Here is a 22,554-nt window from a genome sequence, read left to right on the forward strand (position 1 = left end):
GATCTCATTTACGTAATACCATATTAATTTTATTCAATCTAAAGCATGTTTATTGCTATGTAACATCAATTATTTAATAATGAGACAGTATAGTTGTAATTTTTGTGTCCATAGTGAAGAGTTACACTACTCTTCACATCAAAAAATATCAGGCAGTTTTATGTTATTGTTTTGTTTTGTGTTTAAATAGAGCATATACAGTGTCTCCTCAGACTACAAGCATAGTTACCTTGTTTTGGGGGGATCCAAAATGCAACATACCTTGGCAATCTTTTAATACTGGCAGGCTCAGCAAGAACTCCATGCAGCTTTTCTCCATGATAAGAATAGCTGTGGGAAGGTTGAAGAGTATAAAAAGGAAAAAGAAAAAACTATCTGCACTTCAAAGATTCCCTTCAGATGAAGCAGATAGAAAATCCACATAGATTATTGTAGCAGCTGTATGTGAAATTAAAAAGTTGCCATCTCCAATATATGCATTTGCCTGAAGTATTCTCTGCGTTTACATATTGTAGGGTGGACTCGGCTGTAAAGACATGTATTGCTTTTTTCCTTTGGTCTGAAAGTGTTAGGACTTTAAATTTGGGGTCTGTTGATACTGAGATCACATTTACAGTCCAAAGAATTATGTGTCAAGCATGTAGCAATCTTGATTATATTCCAGTCAGGATGTGGGAAAGACGCTATTAGAAACAAAACAATCAATTCACTTAGATGGTCCCACAAACATGCTTTATGGCATCTGCCTCCTACTCATTTTAAGTGAGGTTTTATAGTGACACATTGGTGAAGATTAGTACACAACTGCAGGCAGATGCCCATGACTGATTCAATTGTTTGCACTGACACTCACAATTGCTGTAATTGTAACTGAAGTGATACAAGCCATTGCAGAAAACAAAGTGAAACCAACATTGTTCCTCAGAGATTTTATTAGTTGAAATCCAGAAATGCACGATCCACTGTTTTTAATTTGTATGTGTTTACTACAGCATTTCTGTTTGCTGAGCGTGCAATACTGTCCTCGTTGATTTAATATAAGAAGATTCAAAAGGCCTCTTTAAAACCAGAACTTGTACATAAACGCAATACATTCCAGCCTCACTTGTTTTAAAAACATTTCTTTTCAGGAAAAGTGATGAAAAGATAAAGCAGCAAATAATTTTGAGAAAATCAGTAAGAACTTAATGTGACCCTAAATAAAGGATATTTCTAAGCTCTAGCTTTCCTGTGTGCTTGAAGCACAGCTTCCACTGTTCCTTTCCTTTTTTCCTCCCATAACCATTTAACAGCATTAATGTCCAAAGCTGGTATTTCTGAAGAGGGTGACCATCTTCTAAAGCCTCTGGAGAAAGAGAAAATGGATGTTTAGAACTAGGCAGTATCCAAAACCTTCCCAAGAAGAGATTACCGTGTAGCTTGCCAAGCAAGTTCTCACACAGTACTGAAGACTTCCTTCAGACTCCCTAAACTACTGGTGGCTCAGTCCACAGGAATTACAAGATGATCCATGAAGAAGTTGAGGGTTTAACATATTCACTTCATATTTAACATGTGGCAAGGTAGTCATGAATGCAGCAAAAACCTTAACTAATTTTAATGTTAGTTTTATTAACTAAAGGAGATCATTTCCTCCCAATATTTAAATTTGGATTAGACTTGCCAATATTTGGGGAAAAAATACCTAAATCAACAATGTATTGCATCAGAAAGCATTTCTGAGAAACGAAAGGCAAGTGTTTTACATGTCTCCAGTAACAGAACAGCACAGCACTGTAGAAGGTCAAATGCCCGGACAAGTTTCCTGTAGGGAGACTTGTCAGATCTGATGCTTTCAACACGAGGCTCACACCCGCCTCCCATGCACACAGCTAGGGAAACACAGCTTGTATGTTAGCTGCACAAGAGTCATGTGGCAAGTCTGTGTCCTAGACAACCAGGCAGCTACACCTAGGGTCTGGGTAAGAGAGAGGGCATAGCACTGCCCTGTTCTGTGCTGGAACGGGGGGAGGTGGCAGAGCTCTCCGCTGAAAGAGAGCCTTCAGCAGTCTGTGCATGTAGCACAACTACCTTCTGTCTGTTAAGAATCTGCCCCACATTTCTCATGATGGGCTGGTGTATGGCGCTAAATTAGAAGCTAGAGGGAGAGCACCAGTGGAAATGCTGTAGATAACACAGTTGCAATTCCTGAGCAGGAAGCTGTGCAGCCAAATGGCCATGATCACCTCGCAGCTCTACTGGAGAAGGGGCTGCTCCTGTGCTGGGGGCACAGCACCCTGAAAACCAGGCGTGGCAAAGTGTCCAGTAAAAGGCATTTCCTCTCTAAAGCAGGCAAGTCAACAAGCCAATGGCACAAGACTTGCCCTTAGTAGTTTTATTTTGGTAGCTTTTACATTCTGAACCAAGTTTTGTGGAATGCACCACACAAGAACACTTCCAGGCTTAGGCAGAAAGAGAAATAAACATTAGCCCAACTCTACAAAGAAGGATTAAAGTAATCAGAGATGTATCAGAAACTAAGGCAGGAACAGCAGCTGAACCAGATGCCCCGGGGTGAACTAGGGCTTAAATACAAAATCCCACTTCATACATGTATATGCTGATCTATTCATTTGAAAACAAGATCTTACCTTCTTTACTGTTTTTGTCTTAAGAAGTCAAGAACCTCCTTATGCCCTGTAGCCTCTGCCTGTAAGTAGAAACATGAATAAATCCTGCCATCCTGTGCACCAGGACATGCAAATACTTACTTGTGGGAAGTAAGAATATGTTACCACAAAATAATTAAAATCAAATTTAAATTTTAATTCCTCTGACACAGATGAGAAAATTATGGCTCCAACAATTTATTACTTCAGAACAGCATCAGATTTGAGTTTGTAACAAACTCTAATCTGCTCTAAGCAGTATTTATTTTTCCCAAACTACTATTACCTGACAGGGTGCATTATTACTCACGCAGCTAGCACACCATACAGAGGTACAGCTGTATGCACACTTACTACTTGTAGGGGATTCCTGCCATCATAACCAGTTTGCTTCAGGTCTGCACCAGCTAGGTACCAGGCATACAGCCCATCCACATCGCCTTTAGCTGTAAGGCTGGAAAAAGAATAATTAATACCGGTTCTAAGTATTTCGAGGTACTCCTGCATCCTGTCACTTAGTTCAGCAGGCAAAAGATGAACCAGAACAGGCTCAACATGGCTGCAAAGGTAGAGAGGTAAGCAAAGGAACACTATTACAACAGCTTTGAATAGCTGAGCAAGCAACACAGCATGATGAATCAGTTCCTTAAATTAATAGGGCTGTGCTATAAGTACTTACAACAGGCTGGTTTCACATAGTGGGTGTGACTATGACCAAAGGGGAAAAAAAAGTCACGTAGTTTCATATTTCACAACACAATATTTATCTCATGAAATGAGTTGGGGGGAGGGCAGTGGGTAAATCAAGATGCAGCTAAGTGAGAGCACAAGCAGATGTGATGGCAATTAGCATGCCTTATGTAAAACCACTAGAAACCCCCTTCACAAGTTTGCCTAACTATGTTTGCTGTCAGAAGTTAGGACAGCACATTTACGTGATCTTATTTGGACAGTAACACAGCAACATTTTTTGAGATTTACAAGATAATTTGCAACATCTAAATGAGCAGCAAGCAAAAAAGTAATAGCTTTTTAAAGACGACCTCTATCTGCCATATATACCAAGTAATGGAAAGGATCAAAATTAATCGCATAATGTACACCAGATTGTTTCTTTGCACATCTGCTGGTAGTCTCATCCATAACATTTAAGGTTCATTTTGAACTTTCATTTGGTAAAAGAACGGCTAACAGCATGTACATATGCAAAGGCATGATGGTCTGTACCAAGCCTGTAGACAGGCTGAACCGACAGCAAGACTGGGAGGAGTACATTCAGTTTTCTCAAGACACCAACATCTGTCAGGCTGCAGACCTGAGCTTGCTTTATGCTTGCAGATTGTTTCAGCAGAACCTTAATCAAGTGAGGTTGAATCTCATTAAGAGAGGGGGAATGCTCAACCTTACAAAGTTTAGAGTTTGCTGCCTTAAACAGTGCTCGCTGTGAGGGAAAGGCATACTGCTGGCAGAAGGGATGGAGGATGGTTACAAACTTCTGGGTATGACAACCAAGCCAGGCAGACCTAGTAGAGAGTGGAGAAGGTTAGAAGCTGCAAGGGGCAGACAGTCAGCTAAGCTTATGAAAGAAACGGTGAAAGCAGGGCTGCAACATTCACTTCGCTGCTAAGCTGAAATCACTTCTGTTGTTGATTAAATCTCTTAAATACCTGAAAAAAATGTTTTCAGGGGAGTGGAAGCCTCTAATTGCAGCAGTCTGAGGAGAAAGTCAGAAGCTTTTCTTTGCAGCAGTCCCAGAGGCTGGGCATGGAAAGGGAAAGCAAACGGTCTCTGCCTGTGTTCCTCTGTGCAATCCCCCCAACCCTGAGGAAGGGCAGACCTACAGCTGGGGTCTCTGGGGGACACGGAAGTGGCAGTGGGGTGCTAGAAGATTTAACGGTGCTTCAGTCTGACATCATGAAGAAAAGGATCAATAAATCCTTAATGAAAATTGCCATCACAAAAAAATGGCCCCTATAAGCAACAAGGAAACAGAAGCAGGCAAAGCAAGTCCAACAGGAAGCTCAGTGGGAAGTCCTTAAGGAAGCTGCAGGAAAAAGTAACCATTACTAAAAAGTGCAAGCATTAGTAAAGCAAAGAAATTGCTTAGCAGCCACTTCTGGAGCACAAGAATTATGTTTAAATATAACGATGAGTCTCTTGATGTTAACACTGGAAGGTCCCAGAATTAAGGTACAAACAAACAAAAAGCCTACCTACCACATGAGTTACAAGCATCTCCAGCACTGGACAGGAAAGCACTGTGTGCCAAACAGAACCTCATCGTTCAGCCAGGTCAAAGTAGAGACCACTGGGCGAAGACCAGCACATTTAGAAATATTACCAGCCTACACAGCCGGATCACTGTAAGCAACAAAACAACTACTGCACTTACTGAAAATTAACTGCCTAATAGCTCCTGCTCAGAAAAGGCAATTTAACCCACATTGCCAGAGGTCAAAACTGTGAAGTGTTCTCCTGTGACATTAGAGCAATCCAAATACACAGAACTATCTTCAATTTTGCAGCAGTCATTTAGTGATCAAGTGAGAAATGTATTCTATGGGGACTGTGACCCAGAGAACAAAAACTGATGTAGCTTGCAAGAAAATTCAGATAGCACTCTGAAAAGATTCCTACCATTCACTAAATTGATTATAATCAAGAACATCGCAAAAGATTTTCTCCAATTTCAGATCTCCGGAGTCAAGCCATACACATCTGTATTTCCTTTACACGCTGTAAGTGTACTTCATGTCATCAGCTATCTACATAGGACTTCTCAACACATGCTCTAGGGACCTTTGCTATGTATTTTTTCCAGATATTTATGCCAGCAGTTCCAACTGCAAGTGCATCCTCTAAGCAGCAAGTCCATCATTTTTATATCATGAAATGGAATAAAAATAACTTCAATATTCACTTACGAGGATGTTTAAAACCTGCTTTGTTGACAAAGAACTACCTCTCACATTTTACTGAACTCTGACTGATAGCTTTTACAGCAGATAATTAGCAGGGATGCTGCCTATCAATACTCTTGCATTTAGGAAAAATTATTATGTTCCCACTTCACAGTTTCAGCACAGCTAACGCAGCCATGACGATGACAGAACTAAGGTGTCAAGAATAGTGATAATGCAATTATGCTCTCTGATTTTGTGCCTCATGTCACACTAGCACCCAGCAAACTCAGTTACAGGAGCTGCTGTTTAAGGGGTGCTCTGTGACTACCAGGGTATTAGGGCAAAGCCTCTCAGGCCTCAGAAGGTTTAGAAGGATAAGGGCTGCTGCAGTTCCTGTTCTGGGAAGTACTGAGTACAGCGAAATGACACCTTGGGGTTCCCCTCCTGCCTCCTCAGGTACTAGGATTTCATCTTTCCCAGGGACACAAAGCTCTGATTTTTCAGCAGTTCTCCTTTTTCAGTGTCTATATACAGCAATTAGGAAATACTTTCTTTGGGGAGGGGAGGGGTGTATCATCACCCTGACAGAGGAGAAAATAATTTCTTCCCCCCCCCCTTATAATTAAAATCCTAAAAAGGCAAGTTAAAAGTCCAGCACAAGGCATGGTTTGTTCCGTCCTGATCACACTTGAGCTTGTTGCTCTTAGCTAGTACCTCCATGTCTCAGTTAAGAAAAACAGACTTCTTTGAAAGATAGCAGGCATTAGAAGCTTGGTCCTAATTCCTGCAGAGGCGTATTTGTCCTTCCTCCTCCAGCCTCACTGCCCAAGTTTATGTTAAATTGAAGAAGCATCTTACTCTGAAAGTTGCTGATTTTGAAAGGCTGCAACCTTGTATATTATATCATTTTATGAAATATAAGAATATCAAAGAGAAAGCTGGTTGGGCTTTATGCCCTATTTAATTTTGTGAAGTACGGACTTGAACAGAGTATCTCAATTCCATACAAGCTTTTTTTCTTCAGAAACAAACACAAAGCAACTGTTTACCAACTCCAGAACTCAACAAGCCTTCAGAATAAGTCTGAGTGTCCCAATTTATCTCATCATGGTTTGGTTTTGCACACAGATGACAATAATACTGCAATATGAGAAGAGATTCTGACATTTTTAACAGATTACTATCATTGAGATCTCTTTTTTTATTTCAAAACAAAGCCATGAATCAGATACCAAACACCAACAAAGTGACTCTATAAATCAAACTAGCATCTCTCCTTAAAAAAGAAACTGACAAATGACACCATGAAAGATTTAGTAACTACATTATCGTGGCTGCACCTGTGTGCATCTCCATTTCCTACACAAGAGTTCCCACTAATACTGTCCAGCTCTCAGTTCTGGTTGTTACTCCCTCATTTCCCTCTCAAACATCACCAAAGCCAATGGAGCACATTTATTTTTATGTAATCTCCAAAATCTTCCAACTGAACGATTCTATTCTAAAACTGTAAGTCTAAACAGAAGGAAGCCAAGGAGACAGAACACAAAAATGACTGTTTATGGTCTTTTATGAAAGCCAGTTTGTTTCAGAATAGGTAAGTAGCAACAGAGGGAAGATGTCTTAAAGGACTTGTCCTATGAGCAGCCTGACCATGTGAATATATTGACTGCCATGAAGGTCAAGCGCCTGCAAGGAGAAGGCCTAAAAAGAGGAAGTAAGAGGTATGACAGAGAAGTGCGCCTAAGCATGGAAAAATGAGTGTATCAGTAAGGTCATCTGAGGATAATACAGAAGACGCATCTGAGACATTTTGTCAGGAGAACAGTCACCAGTACATCAGATTTAATAACTTCTAAGCATCTGGATAATGCTCTGTGGAAAAAGTCCACTTTGGTGCAAAATATTACCAGGCCTTCAAAGACACGAAGAGGAAGGAAAGCCCTTCAGCTCTGTAGGAGCAGCCACTATCCGTAGACACTTCAGTGCCATCTCAAAGCCTGACTGCTGCCTCAGGCTGGCTGTGCTCCTGGTGTAGGCCATGCAGTGACATCTGTCAGTGGGCATGCCTCTGGCCACAGCCACTACTTCAGCTGCCAGCTAGGAGAGAGCCAAGACACTAGCTCCTGACCCGTGCCAAGGTGGGAGAGCCTCTTCCCTCTCACCCTGTGTACAGTCTTCGTTCAGCCTCTGCACACGTGCACTCCTGCCTTCTGTTTAGAAGCTTTGAACAACAGGCTATCACACAATACAGATGCAGGGTGTATGATATTCCCTACAATGCTGTAGCAAACTGCATTAGAACCACATCTTGTTTAAAGGACTTCTCTGGACACATTACTACCAGGTCAGCTAGCTAAACTGGTTCTGCATGTGGCATCACAGCTAAGTAAAGGGGCCAGTTTATTTGCAGAGGAATGTCATTCCCTAAGCCACTCCTCTCGCTACCTTGCAGATGGAAGCTATACAAACCAAGAGTTTAGTTCTGTTCTATCAGTCATTTGCAGTGCCCCGAGAAACACAGATTTTAAATTCATGCCAAGTCCTGACATGAAGGCTGGTACTCAGGGTTGGGTTTTTTAAGTTTTTAAGAGGAAAAGAAGAAATGAAGTAAAAAGTGTAAGTTATTTTAGGAAATACATGAAACCTTCACACTATTTTGAGAGTAATTTTTAATTCAGGACCAGCACCAGAAAAAATAAAATCAAGCATCTATTTCTTTTCATAATATATATTCCTATCATTATCTTATATAGTAAAAGCAACTGTATGGAAAACCAGCTTTAACAGGGCATTATATATTTTTAAATTAAATACACAGACAGAGCTTGTTGGAAAGTTTTGGGATTAAACCTACTTGTCTATTTTATTTAGTCATTTTTAAGAACAATGTTATATGACAGAGTAGAAGCCATTCCCACAGAATTGAAAAGTGGATTTTAAGAAAATAAAAATGATGCACTATGTGCAGCATTATTCTCCAATTGGGATGCTATTAAATCACACCTTGCACAGCTTCCTCTTTACACTTCCTCAGTGAAAGTGCTTGGAAAACGACTGGGCATATTTGCTTCCAGTTCATGTATCCCCACAATACCTCCTGCTTTGGAGTCCTCTTGAGTTACTGGTGCTCCGACACAGAGCTGATTCTTAATTTCATCATTTTACTTGTTTCCTTATTATTAGTCTAGCATAGAAACAGCCACATCATGTGCCAAGGACCCAGCTGGTTCTTGGAGGATGTCTACATACTGTTCTCCATTCTGAGAGTCTCTTAGGAAAAATTATCCCATTCTATCACATCCCAGTTTTAGGGCTACCTCACCTTATATAACATTTACCTGCAGAGTATTGTTCCAATGTTCTCCAAGTCCTGGCTTGAAAGGTGCGCTCCCGTTTCTCTTAACAAATTAATCACCTGTATGTGCCTTTATGAAAGGAATAGAAATAAACAGAGAAAGTGTCTTGACCAGTAAGCTTTCTCCCCCTAAATCCAGCATTACCCAAATACACAAACAGTGAAATTTCTTATACAATATTTGCCACAGAGAACCAATTAATCTTCTCCAAGGTGGCAGATGTAGCAAACAGAGCTGCCCTCCCAGTCAAAAAGTCATTCACATACTAAGCTCATGGAGTGCTAAGCTCAGCTCTGAAAATGAAAGGGATGTATCCTCTTCAGAGGATTTTTATTTTCTCTAGTGCTAGCTTAATTTAACACTTGAAATATTAGTAATTGAAATACATGCAAACAGTGAGGACATTTATTACATAGCATCATTCCTGTATTTTACAGAATACAATGCACATATGTATCAGTTTTGACTAAAATTTGTTACAGTTAAGCAATGAATCTTTACATCAACACAGTAGCTAATCAGGTTTTTAGGGCTAAAAAAATACAGTGAGTATTCTTAGAAACCTCCCACAAAAGCATCTTTTCCTAACCCCCTCCTCCCAAGACCTGTTCCACTTAGGAAGTCTTTCTTGTCCTTTCCTTTGAGATAAAGGGACAAATGGATATTTAAGCACTACCAGCCAACTCCTGTATCTTAGTCAGATGATTGAGAAAGTCTACCGAAAAAGCCGGTCTCTAAAGGTACTACTGTGGATAGGAAATACCATGGCAGATGACAAACGTGCAACACACATTTTTCACAACTGACCTAGTGAAAGGTTCAGAACTAAGTCTGAAAAGGAGGTGTCAGCCTGCTTCTCTGCTCAACAAATGATCTACTTTACAAATCCAAACACTTTTTTTTCCCCTCCAAAAAAACTATGATGACACCAGTACATCAGGAATAGTTTCACAGTTCCTCTTATAAGTAAGTCGCTATACCATAACACTTTAAAATAAAGAGTAGGGCATGTCATAGGGTGGTGAGGCACTGGAACAGGTTACCCAGAGAAGCTGTGGAGGCCAGGTTGGACAGGGCTTTTAGTATTCTGGTCTAGTAGAAGGTGTCCTTGGCCTTGGCAGGGGGTCGGAACTAGATGATCTTGAAGCTCCCTTCCAACCTAAACCCTTCTATGATTCAGTGATCATTGTAATATTAAATATATGGGCTTTTCCAACCCATTACCTAAAACCTCATCTGTAGTAATTAAAAACAAAAGTAAGCTTGCATATACTTTCTGCTAAATCGCTTGCATTTTCTTGGAGGTAGCCATGGACCTTTCCATTTTAGAACTTGTCTAAACCACTTATCTCATCCCTCTACCTGCTTTTAGGAAACTCCATCTAGAGTGAGAAGTTACCTTACAGGCCTGTATTAATCCTCTGTAAACTTACACGTTTCATGTATGATCTTAATTTATAAACTAAACAAAGAACTGTACAAAGGCTATAGGAATCATTTTGTTTTTCCAAACACAGGTTACTTAACCTACCAGACGGATTATTTTAAATTGTACTTTGTTTCACATGACATAAAAAATAAAACATCTTTCTCCATTTCATGGCAAAGTGTTGCTGGAACAGCACATGCTGCAGGTTTGTTCAGCTATCTGAAATATGCTTTCAGGTGGGTCCCTTACGACATGGCTAGTCATCCACAAGAATCTCCTTGAGCCAGCAAATAACGGCACAGCTTCCTATTTCAATCTGTGAAGAATGAATTCTACATATATGACATTTTTAGTTCAGACTGAAGCAGAACAGTAGTCAGCTGAAGAGAAATTTGACATAAAATAGATTAAAGTAGAATATGTCTGTTCGCTCAAGCTCACAGTGGATACAGAACTGAAAATGGGGAGCATCTGCTTACTCTCCAATGACTGCCCTATACCATTCCTCATTTCCTACCTTATATTTGAAATCACAGCATGAAACTAATGCTTTTTAAAATAAAAGCTATGCTATGGGACAGCATGAAAAGATAAAAGGAAGCAAAGCATGCAAGGCTGTGTGTTATCTTGCCTCAGTATGTTTCCCCTATGAAGTCCGTACCCTTGGATTCCACTGAAGAGATAGAGTTAGGTTCCCCCCCCCCCCCCCAATTGTAACTGTTTACTACTCACTGGTAGTGAGATTCCCTCCAGAAAGCATTTCATGCCCCACTTACACCACATAGCCATTACTACTCTGAGTGGGACTCTATAATTTGATACAGAAAGATTTGGGAGCATTTACCCCACATTTAATACAGCAAATTTAAGTGAGGAAGAATAGTGGTTTGAAATAAAATAAATATTTAAGCATTGAAACTAAGAATGTTTACAATAAATGCTTACAATAAAACATTTCTATATAGAAGTACAATGTCCTGATGACTGGGAATCCTTCAAAATCATGCTTCTTGGTATAGAGGGAAAAAGAGGAAGTGGTATATACCACACTGCTTGCTAACGGAAGGGTAAGAGAGGGGAAGAATAAGGACAAACAGCATTGCACATCTTAAAAGTGTTAAATTTAGTACTGTGACTATGAAGAACATAGTCCTATATAGAACATACTGTGACTATGAAGCAACAGATCCATCCAAGAAAGCAAATGGACCACCTCACACATTCCCATCACTCAGCAAGAAAACTGTGCAGGAGGTAAGTCGCACTACATCTTGTTCCTACTTGCACTCAAACAGTATTTACATTCTGCAGAAAATTAAGCCCTATCCAGAGTACTACTTCTGCTGTCTTGTACCTACCACAAGAGCATTATTCGTATCTCAAGAGGCTGGCTGTGAATTTTCTGATACTGTTATGTCTTAGGCACATAAGAGGTATTTGTCTTTAGAAGTTGTTTAAGTACTGCTCTCCTGTGGCTTTACAAAAGCCTAACAAGGGTCACAGTTTAGCTGACCTGAAATTCAGCTGAAGTCATGAACCACGAACTTCTTGAGAATAGTTCAAATGCAAATCCCGTTTTAAGGTGACAACATAAAACCAAAAGTAGAGCAATTGCTGAACAATGAAAGTCCAAGGTGTAGAAGGAAGGCCAACACCATCATGTTAACCTGGAGTGCACAGCTGCTTGTCTAGTCTAGCCCCATCTGATAAGCAAAACCGTAAGGAGCTGTTGTCACCTGTGAACTGTTCCTGACTCCCCCTTTTCCTACCAAAATGTGCCTCTTGGTCAGACACTGCTGTAGAAGCAATGCTATTTTGCATATGTTATTTAAGTTAGCCTTTTCATACTACCACTGTCATTAATCTGCTCTCTGAAGGAAAACACAAACAGACAAAAAGGGTTTCTAGTGTCTCCTCCCTTATTCCATTATTGATAACACTGGAGATAGAATCCCCAGTATATACAAATATTTTAATGGATTAATAGCAAAATAAATGATTCAGTGTGGTCTTCAGCATTCACTGCTATGAGTGAAGTCTAAGTTCCACTTAAAAGCGTATGAACTCTTATGGTTCGTGAGGGTTCTGGATTCTACAGTAGTCAAAGTGCAGTACAGTACATATCATCTTAGGCCTTCACTTGGCAGATACTTATTAGAAGTGAATCAACTTCAAAAGGGATGAATCACACATGTGAAATTAATACACATGTAAGAGTTTGCAGGATTGGGGCCTTAGGGTGCACACCTTCCACCAACTCCCTTTAAAGAAACGCAGGTGTCATGTATATCCAAACTTGACTGGCTTCATTCTTTTTCATGCTTGCTCCCCTAGCAACTGAAATGGTTATGGCAGGATCAGCTTAGTTTTACTTGTTTGGTTTTCTGCATTGTATCAGTGGGAATTTTATGTTCAAATACTGCAAGGACAGGCTTCAGAGCATTTCTGGAGTCAGTGGTGGTGGTTAGATTTTCACTCTGCCTTAGATTTCCTGAAGTAATGTAAATGTAACCTTGCAAAATATCAAGTATTTAAATTCATATTTATGTGGGAGGTAATTTTACTGCTTCTAATCTGATGTTCTCACAGCACTGTACGAGCAACTCCCCATTTTCAACCTTCTACCACTGCTCTACAAGTAAGTGGAAGTACTTTTACTACATTAAATATACACAGTTTTTTTTTAAGACATTTTCCTGCTTAGAGAGTTTCTATTATTAAAAAAATATTATTCTATTGTTTTGAAAATGAATTATCCCTTGAGGGTACTGTAGGAAATTAAAGGAATGCTACTAATTTTGATATGTCAAGCACCTGGCCTAAATTAACAGTGGTCTGTTTTAGCTTCATGCATAGAGTGAATGAGACTGCACACAAATAGCAGTTACAAATGAAAACACAGAAATGCAGTAGTTTATTTCTTATTTTAGAAGGGGACTCCACATTCTATCATCTAAAGAAAGAAAGAAAGAGTCCCTTAAAGTAACAAAAATTAAGAGACTATCATTGGTGTAGCTCAAGTTGCCAGTCTGCTGGCTGACAGTGCTACGTTAAGAAGCTTTTAAGAAGAGATGTAACTCCTGATCATCCTTACAAATTATTAGATGGAAAAGAGACATCAGTCACCATTATATAAGCTTGCATGCTCAGCTAAAAGGCAAGCTACTGAGAAATGTGACATAAAAACTGGAAGAAAGCTATTTTTAAGATGAGTGGATACTGTACTGCAGTTAAATGCCAATTAAACAAATACTAATTCTCACAAAACGCGATTAAGCTGATGCAATATTCAGTAAAATTGAGAAAGTTATAATATTAAACAGTTTAAAGCATTGACTGCTCATAAAGATCAGTTTTCCCTCTTCCCTCTCTGCCTCTTTGACACCGCATCAGGATAATCTCTTCGCTTTCTGCACGCAACTATTTAATAAATAGAATTTAAATATTTCTATAGCAGAAATATTTTTAGTGGGTATCTAATTATGCACATATACAGCTGTCTGCTCTTTACCATTCTCCTTTATATGCTTATCAGTGTGAAATGCAGTGTGAGTACACAGCAGATCATAAAAAACACATTTATAAGATTAACTGCTCTTCCTCTCACTCCAACAGTAGAAACAAAAAGAGAAACTGAAAATGGTTATGGTGCAGTTTCCTTTTACAATTCCCTATATCAAAATGGGTGTGCAGTTTTGAAGTGTTTAAGAGTCATAGTAAGAGTCTAATACAGGAGTGGCAATGCAAAGGAATCCAAACAACAAGCTCATGTGAAATTCCTCAGGCAGTAGATGGGTGCGGTAAAAAAAGTAGGTGCCTGATTTGCAGGAACTTCTAATGGTATCTAATGCTTTAGCATTTTCTCACATTGGACCAGAGCCACCTCTATTCAACTGCAAGGTTATTTGTTTGATTTGCTGCTGGGCTTGTTTTTGCTTTAAGAGTTTAAGGGTTTGCCACTGAAGGACTTATATATTCATAAGATAAAGCAACAACTACAAAGCCATAGGGGACCATCAGGTATGGCAATAGCATAGTGTGGCCACACAGGATTTCAAGTCTCAAGTTAATAAAGCATGTTGAGTTTTCCACATCTGGTCTTTGAGACAGAAAAAGCCTTCAAGTTATTCCTGCAGCCAGTGCAATACCAGGACTGTCAGACCTCCCACGCAGGTAACTCCAGCCTGACAGACCAGGTAAACTTGTCAGCGTTAGAAAGCTGTAGGAATATCTGGGGACAGACATCCATGAAGACCATGAAAATCCTATCTCTCCAAGCTCCTTTACAGAAAAAAGCTTCTCTCCTGCCATCATACAGACTGAATATGAGATAAGGAACTGAAAATGGATCAAAGAAACAGGAGATTAGAGCATGCAGTTTCTAACATGTTAGAAGACCAATGGCTCTATGAATCCCCAGGCTATATAAATTGTTTTAAAATTGAATTTTGATAACTGATAACGTTTATAGTCTGTGCTGTGGCCATTCCTTAGGACTATACAACATGGAAGAAACCAGTAAATTGCATGTGCATGACTACCATTCAAGATCTGCTGACATCCAGAAGAATAGGAAGAGGAAATCCACAGAGCAGGCAGAGCCATGCAGCCATCCCATATAATTAGGAGTGGGCGGAAAAGAAAAATCAGAAAACCAGTCACCGAGCAAGAGGCTCGGGAAAGCGCTGGTAGAAGGGAAAGATTAAACATACCAACCTACTGGTATTTTTTGTGCCAATTGAAACAGTCTGGGTTTGATGAGAAAGGGGAGGGCAGAAAGAAAACAGACAGCCCTTGGTCCTGCTCGCTCACTTCTGACATTCAGAAGGAGTGATCAGTTTGGTTCTGCTTTATAAGGAAGCTTCATAACAAAGAGCGGAGCCCTGAAATTACGGACAAAGTCTTGGCATGAAGGTAGCAATAAGTTACCTTATGCTAAAATTCTGCATGCATACCAAGTTGTTTGCTTTCACAGTGTCACAGAATGGTTTGGGTTGGAAGGGACCTGAAAGATCATCTAGTTCCAAACCCCCTGCCATGGGCTTTCATTTCATATTATTTTGAAACAATCTTATTTAGGCTAGTCACACTCTTTGAAATGAAGCTGGTTTGTTACTTTATCTGATGTCATTTACTTGTTTGCTGAGACAAAACAAGACCAAACACAAGTATGGACTTTAAATCCAGAATGATAGAAGGCTCATAAACATTACATAGAGAGGTGTATAAAGTATTTGTTACCTGAACTTGATCGCATTCATCAGTGGGGTAGATCCGTATCTGTCTCTAGCATAAACAGTTGCACCAGATGTCAACAAATACTCAACTAATGGTAAATGCCCTTCAGAGGCTGCAATATGAAGTGGAGTTCGGCCATCATAGTCTCCACAGCTCAGGTTTCCACCCTACAAAAAGACAGATCCTTTGCATACTACAAAGATAATGGCCGCATATGAAGTTGTTGGTACAACAGTCGATGCATACAACACATTTTCATTCTGCCACCAAAATGTTAAGCTTGTCAAATTTACTTAAAATTTATCTTGTAGCATTGTTTTAGCACCAATAAAGATAGTTATTCCACCTTCTGCATGTTCTCCCCTCCACGTATTTGCATTATTCATTCCACCTTCTGCATGTTCCCCCCTCCACGTATTCTCATTACAGCCCCTTCAGATATGCTCTTTATTGCAGTAGACCACACAGCAGCTTTGTGCCTACAGTCTGCTAATTTTACTTGTCTTAGTTTATTGTTATTTTCAAGATATATTTATCCTTACTCGAGGCCAATTATTGAAGTCTCAAGACCAAAGCAAAGAGAGAAAAAAAGAGGTGTAGAAGATAATACAGTGAAATGTCCATTTCTTTTTTCAGGTATGATCCAAGCTCAAGCTGTGTGGAGGACCAAGAATCCTGAATTAACACTGCACTGTGTTTTACTTAAATAAAATCTTCATGTTCTTTTTTTTTAATCATGGCAGATTTACATTCAAAAGCTGGATGCTATGAATATGCATAAAGCAAGCTACGTAAAAAAAAAAAGCAGCACAAACTATTTTAAAGAGTTCCAAAGTTAGCAGATAAGAACTTATATTTTAATCTACCTGTATTTTCACAGTTCAAAAGAAAATGTAAACAGCTGAGAACCAGACAGGGGAAAGAACATACCAGTTTTGAAAGGCAAAGACTGAGAAGTCGCGAAACTGACTGTATTAGTCAAAGCACCCTGATTCTAAGACTTAGGTAGTTGCTTACAGCTTCCTCCTGTCATTTACAACTCTACTTAAAAATTAATGTTTTGTACAAACTGTTAATTTTGCATTACCATTTCTGCTATGGCTCTTAGTGCATCAATGTCACCCAGTTTAGCTGCAGCACAAGCCAAAGGTGGAATTAATGCATCTCTTATGGCTTCTAGCTCCTGAGAAACAAATGAAATTAAATGTTAAATATCAGCCTCTCCTCTAATGTGATTGATGTCTAAGTCATAAAAATACTACCCTCGCTTTCATGTAAAAGTTTCCAAATTAGTCATTTGGATATTTAAAATTGGTAGCATTTAATTCTTGGAAGGAAAGAAGTCTTATGTTTATTTTACATTTTGTCAGTCTCACATCATAAAATTTATATTCCTCCCTGGCAAAACTACAATAACCTGATACGTATCTATACATGTACCATTTAAACTATGCACTTATTAACATCTCAGTACTGCCACAGTTTCACATCAGTACAGTAAGAGAAACAGCACTGGTAGGAGTTGGGAAGGACCATATGGTTCAGTCTCCTCAAGACTGGTTCGACTGTCTTAATGTGGTTCCTCAGACATTTGTGTAACCTGTACCTCCAAACTTCCACTGACAAGCCCCATAGGCCCCCAAATATCCTCCCATTTCTCATACTTACTAAAGAAGAACCATAAATTCAGGATTCATTAGCTACTAAAAATTCCATCTTCTCTGAAACCAAGCCAAGAGAAAAGCAAATACTTGTATCTTACAACCAATACTGTATTTTCTGATTTGCCAGTTGTGAGGGACTAATACTAAACACCACAAATTACACTTGTATAGTGCTTCCCTAGTATCAGCCTTCTATGACTGCATGTAAAATTAAGCTGGTTTACCCATTATTATTAGGATTGCTCCAAACTGTCAATACATTTGACCACAGAAATACTAAGCACTTTTTGATATCATTGATAGCTTGAATTACAGCAATTGTCTGAAGCTTGTTATTGCAACTAGCCAGCCAAAAAAATAAACTCAAGATGGGGCTACAAAGAGGGAAAAAAAAGTTAATATGTTTTTAATTAAAAACATTTTAATGTTATGCTTGTCATTGTGTCCTTTCTCCCTAACCCAACTGGTTAGCTGGTACACTCAGTACTGAAAAATAACATAAAAGTTCCAATGTTCCATTTTCCTTCAGCTTTGCTGTTCATCTTTAAGCTAGGCTCATTTAACTGAGTTTACAGCTTTACATAAGTTCAATTTTAAATATTTAAGTGGGTACCTCCTTGCTGCTGATACTCAGAGATTTGGCAATCACTTGAATAAACTTGCTATCTCTCAGAGAGATCTTGGCTCCTGTGGGTACAACAGTCATTTCTCCTCTTAGATTCTCACTCAGCATCTGAAAAGCAAGCAATCAAATCCTTTGTTAGCAAAGGAAAAATATGGTAGTAGTCTAATAAAAAAACTTAGGATCAAGTTAGAAAATTGTTTGGAGAAATTATGGAAACTAATTGATTGCAGACAAAAGATTAAAGAAATAGTTACTGTTCCATGAAGACTGCAAGTTTAAAAAGACATGGGGGAGGGGCAAAAGATGGGCAAATAAAACTTTCTTCCAAAGCAAAGAAACAAAAATAAGCATATAACAAAACACCCCATTTTTTACTGTATGCAGACAGAAGTTTCCTAGTGGGGTAAGCTGCAGCCTACTTAAAAACACAAAGATAGTAAGTAATTAGCAGAGTGAGGCTGAAGACCAGAATATTCTGAAATGCTGCCTTTTGCCAGCAGTCTCAAACCTCAATACTCCTACACAGACTCTGCATGTAGGCCTCAAAACGAAGCCAAGTGCCGCCTGTGGATAGTCATGTATTTCAGTGGGTTTTCAAACGGCTTCATTAGCCCAGATTTTGTTAAAATTTGGCCACAGAGCCAGCTTTGAATGCAGAGAGTCTACAGTAGTACTAGCAATTCAGTATTAAACTAGGCATGTAACAGTTTGCAGGATGGGTGCATGAAATAATATAACCAGGAAGAAAAAAAACCAACCCACAACCAAACCAACAAAAGGTCTGCCAATTCATGTATAGCAAGTGCTTGAATATGGCAATAAAGAAATGAAAATACTCCAAAACACAGGTTCTGGGAAACCTGGAGAACAGAGAGTGAAGCTAGCCATTAAGAAAAAGCAACTAGATTCCTCAATTCTGTCATTTTACATACCGGCACTGTTCCACAAAAGGCTGCTGATGCAGCTATAAAGGAGGACGTAGTTATTTCAATTAGAATTTTAAAAAGCAGGATTGTGAAAGTTTGCAAAAACCAGATGGGATGTTGGAAGGAGGAATGCCCCAGGTTTACTTATGTCTAGGCATGCCCTTTATTAAAAAACCTCCAAGAGCTGACAACACTGTAGCTGTCTGCTGGAAGAGTCCCACATGCATGTAACTCAGAGGATACCAACTGCTTTGGCGCACTTTTAGAGTTTGACGGGTTGAGATCATTGCTTTGTGCAGGTAACCTTAGCAATTGGCACCTGTGCTAAATGCACCCAATGGAAAGCCCTGTGTGCCTTAGTCCTACCAGCTCTGCAGGCATTTGCATGTGTCTGGGGGCACATTCCTTGCTTCTTCGTGTTGAAAGAGAATCCTAAAATAACCACACCAGCTTCAGGAGAGCTTCTGTCTCTTGGGAGACTATTGTTTGGTGATATGTTTAGCTGAAGATATTGCCACAGACAACATATTTCCAGGCTTTCTTCTTCTCATGGTCTCTACCACTCATTCCTGCCCAGGCAGTGCAGCATGCTGCTTCCGTACTTGTGCCAACACAATTGTTTGTGGGTATGTACAATGAGTCAAATGAGGAAACTGATCCTGCTTAATTCAAAGAATTGCAAAAGTTATTTTGTTTTTCAAACCATACAAAGGAGGTTCCAGTACCACCACAGAAAAACTACCTAGCACATTCTAAAGGGCAGCACATGAAGATGCAGGAGTATCATATGCTGGTGGTACCTTAAGCATCCTATCTCCAAGTCCTCACCTGCGTAAGGCAGCTATCTCACCTCAGCAAAGCGGCTCTCAAATTAAGTTTTAACTCACACACCTAGGCAGGAAGCCAGCTGGGAAAGTCACTCCTGTCCCAGGTCAAATAATTCTCTGTGCAAGAAAATTAAAGTCTGCATAAAAAAAAAACAGGCCAGTTTGTTCCAGGGTCAGTGAGTGTACCAGAGGGACATCAGTGAAAAGCCTGGGTTTCTAAAGTGTATGTACACAAACACATGCAATACCATTACTCTTCACACAGCATTTTGTCTCCTGTCAAGCATGTTCTTGCACACAGTACGTTCTTGCCATCCTCACAAAAAAAACCACATAGCTCCTCCTCCTCTCATTTTTCAGAGCCAGGGCTTTGGCAAACAACCAAAAGCTCAGAGTCTGAAACTGTTTCTAAGCATGACAAGTGGTACTTTCAGCCACCCCACTTACCATCCTAGGTATCCAAATACGTTTGTCTGAAAAGCTGCTACTGGTTGGAAGATGTTGAACATGAAATAATGATCAGATTTGTTTCAGTTTTAATAAAAACAAAACATCCTAAGATACACATTTGCATGCAGTGCTTAAGTCTAGATAGTGACTCATCATGATGTCATCTCTGAAAGTGTCAGGATTATGATTTCACTGCATAGGAGCACAGAAAGACATGCATTCCTGCAGACCGCTGCTCACTTACCAATTCAGAGCTATATGATCCTTGTATAAAATGAACATGATATATAACTATAGAATTTGAGAAAAAAAGCCTTGATTGAGCACCAGTGAACAGTAAGAACATTGTTAAAGGGGTTGTGATTTTAATAACAGTTACAGCTGGTCCTTAGAATAATCCTCTATTTTTTATGTATTTATAAAGTGTACATTCTCTTAGAGAAACAAAACCTAACCCTGTCACGAGTAATGCTGTAAAGGAACAGGCTATAGGCAATATTTATTTTCAGAACTATCTTTGTGCAAATGAGTCTTGGATGAAATCTTTTACCACACTAAGATCAATGGCAAGATCTTTGCTGACTTCAGTAGGGTTAGGATTCTGTCTTCCATGTAAATTTCTACATATGGGTTTTTAGTACAGAAATGTCCAAGGTAGTCTACTACCATTTCAAGATGCACTTTTATGGCTTGGTGATGGTTTTTACCTGACTTATACAGAGAACTCTTTTCTCTCCCAATCTACATACATTCATTTACTTATCAGTATTTTCCTTTAGGATAAAAACATACCCTGTTAATATTATCGCTCTAGAACCATTTGCTTTTAAATGCAAGAGAGAAGCTCAAGGCATTCAACTAAGCCAAAGTCAGCACAGTAGATGAGAAAGTTAAAGCCTTTCAAGGTTACACTGAAATATTTACCTGCCTCTTCTCCTCCCAGCTAAGCTTACTCTTGCTGAGCGTGTATGACAGTTTAGTTAGGGCTGCCTCTGGCGTCATATCACCTCCAGGAATTACACCAACATCAGCGAGAGTCTGGATAAAAAGGAATAATGATTCCAATTAGCATAACATTCAGAAATACCTGCATGTACAGAAAATTTATATGAATGGTGAGTAGCTACACAGAACACAATATGCAGCTGTGCTTCCACTCGCTTGCTCCTCTTACTGCCACTGTAATTTTAGTTATCAAATACTGAGCAAATACTAAAATCAGCTGAATAAAAATGAGTTTTACTTTAGATTCCTTTTCATCCAATAACACATAAGAATTCAACTAAACGCTTGCCATGGTCACTTACTACGCTAAAAGGGAAAGCTTACAGATCTGTATCAGCTATCTGCAGAGTTGTCAGATTCCTTTTATTGAAAAGCTGCAGTTACTCTGTTTTAACCCAGTGGCATTTTGAACATTGTCAAGTAGGCTGTTCTCACACAGACATATTTACCATTCTTTTATGGGGCACTGCTTTGGATTAACTCCAGCACTACAGTGTGCTCACAGCAGGAATTTTTCAGATCCTTTCAGGCCACACTAGCAGTGTATGATTTAAAACATACAATTAAAGTACATAGTTTACACACTTCTGACAAGAACAGCTGAAAAAGATGTCCTTTTTAACTTACCTTCCTGGTAGTAAAAAACCCCAAACATATTTAAAACAAAGCAAAAAAGCAGAAGGATCTTTGCCACGGTCAGCAAGGTGTATATATGTTTCCTCATGGGAAAACATATAAAAAGAAGTTGAGAAATACTTTCTGTACTGCAGACCTAGCCAAAGACTGTTAGAGCTTTTTCAGTTTGAGAAAGAGGAGGAGGAAGGGATTTCCCAGCTTCCTTCCTATACCTAAATTCCCCTCAATTATAAGTGTCTACTATGCAGATGGATCAGAGGCCAGATACTCAGTTAATTAAAACAAACACTTCAAGGGAAACCAGGGACTCAGCTGACCTACCTGGCTAGCCTGAATGAGTAAAAAATGGCTTAGCCACATGCAAAGACCTGTGAAAGATTTTATTTAAAGAAAAATCAGAGTAAACTTAACATTACAACAACTTCCCAGCATTAATCCATGGTGCACCTTCCACTGAGCAATTCCTTATGAAAAGGAGAAAGCAAGGAAAGAAAAAGTGTGAAGTAATTTCATAGGACGTGGATTTGTCAATGTTCTCCTCAAAAGATGCCAAGAAAACAGGGCAGCCTCCACCAACGGATACTGAAGCAACATAAACCATGCTTCATACAAAAAGTGGAAGCCAGAAGTAAACCCATTTCTACATAGCCTTGAAGTAGTTCAGTAAGACCTGAGCAGAATCCTTCAATTCAGCCTAACGGTCTGGACCAGAGTGCAAAAAAGCTATTTTAGAGGTGTCCAGTTGAAGAATCTTTTAACCAAAGCATAGAAAAGGTTTTTCTCTTCCTTCCATACATTTTAGAGGTTCATTTCAAGCAGAAGATCACATAAAAGCTAGGCTTCA

At 39.3% G+C, this 22,554-nt stretch overlaps 1 protein-coding gene across 3 annotated transcripts in view; it reads right to left on the bottom strand.

The window, feature by feature from the left end:
* Positions 1-914: 914 nt before the first annotated feature.
* Positions 915-22,554, bottom strand: part of ASPG (asparaginase) — a 47,207-nt gene continuing 25,567 nt past the window's right edge. The window contains exons 9-16 of one of the 3 annotated variants that reach the window (XM_065684547.1): positions 20,994-21,107; positions 17,855-17,974; positions 16,665-16,760; positions 15,581-15,744; positions 8,893-8,979; positions 3,003-3,102; positions 2,631-2,689; positions 915-1,345 (exon numbers count right to left, since the gene is read on the bottom strand). In XM_065684547.1, coding sequence (XP_065540619.1) covers positions 2,636-2,689; positions 3,003-3,102; positions 8,893-8,979; positions 15,581-15,744; positions 16,665-16,760; positions 17,855-17,974; positions 20,994-21,107 — 735 coding nt within the window. In that variant the 3' untranslated portion in view covers positions 915-1,345; positions 2,631-2,635. The remainder of the gene's footprint in view (positions 1,346-2,630; positions 2,690-3,002; positions 3,103-8,892; positions 8,980-15,580; positions 15,745-16,664; positions 16,761-17,854; positions 17,975-20,993; positions 21,108-22,554) is intronic. The other 2 variants (XM_065684548.1, XM_065684549.1) reach the window with 2 other exon arrangements.

Source organism: Lathamus discolor, chromosome 6, assembly GCF_037157495.1.
Source record: "Lathamus discolor isolate bLatDis1 chromosome 6, bLatDis1.hap1, whole genome shotgun sequence".
In the NCBI taxonomy this organism is placed as follows: domain Eukaryota; kingdom Metazoa; phylum Chordata; class Aves; order Psittaciformes; family Psittacidae; genus Lathamus; species Lathamus discolor.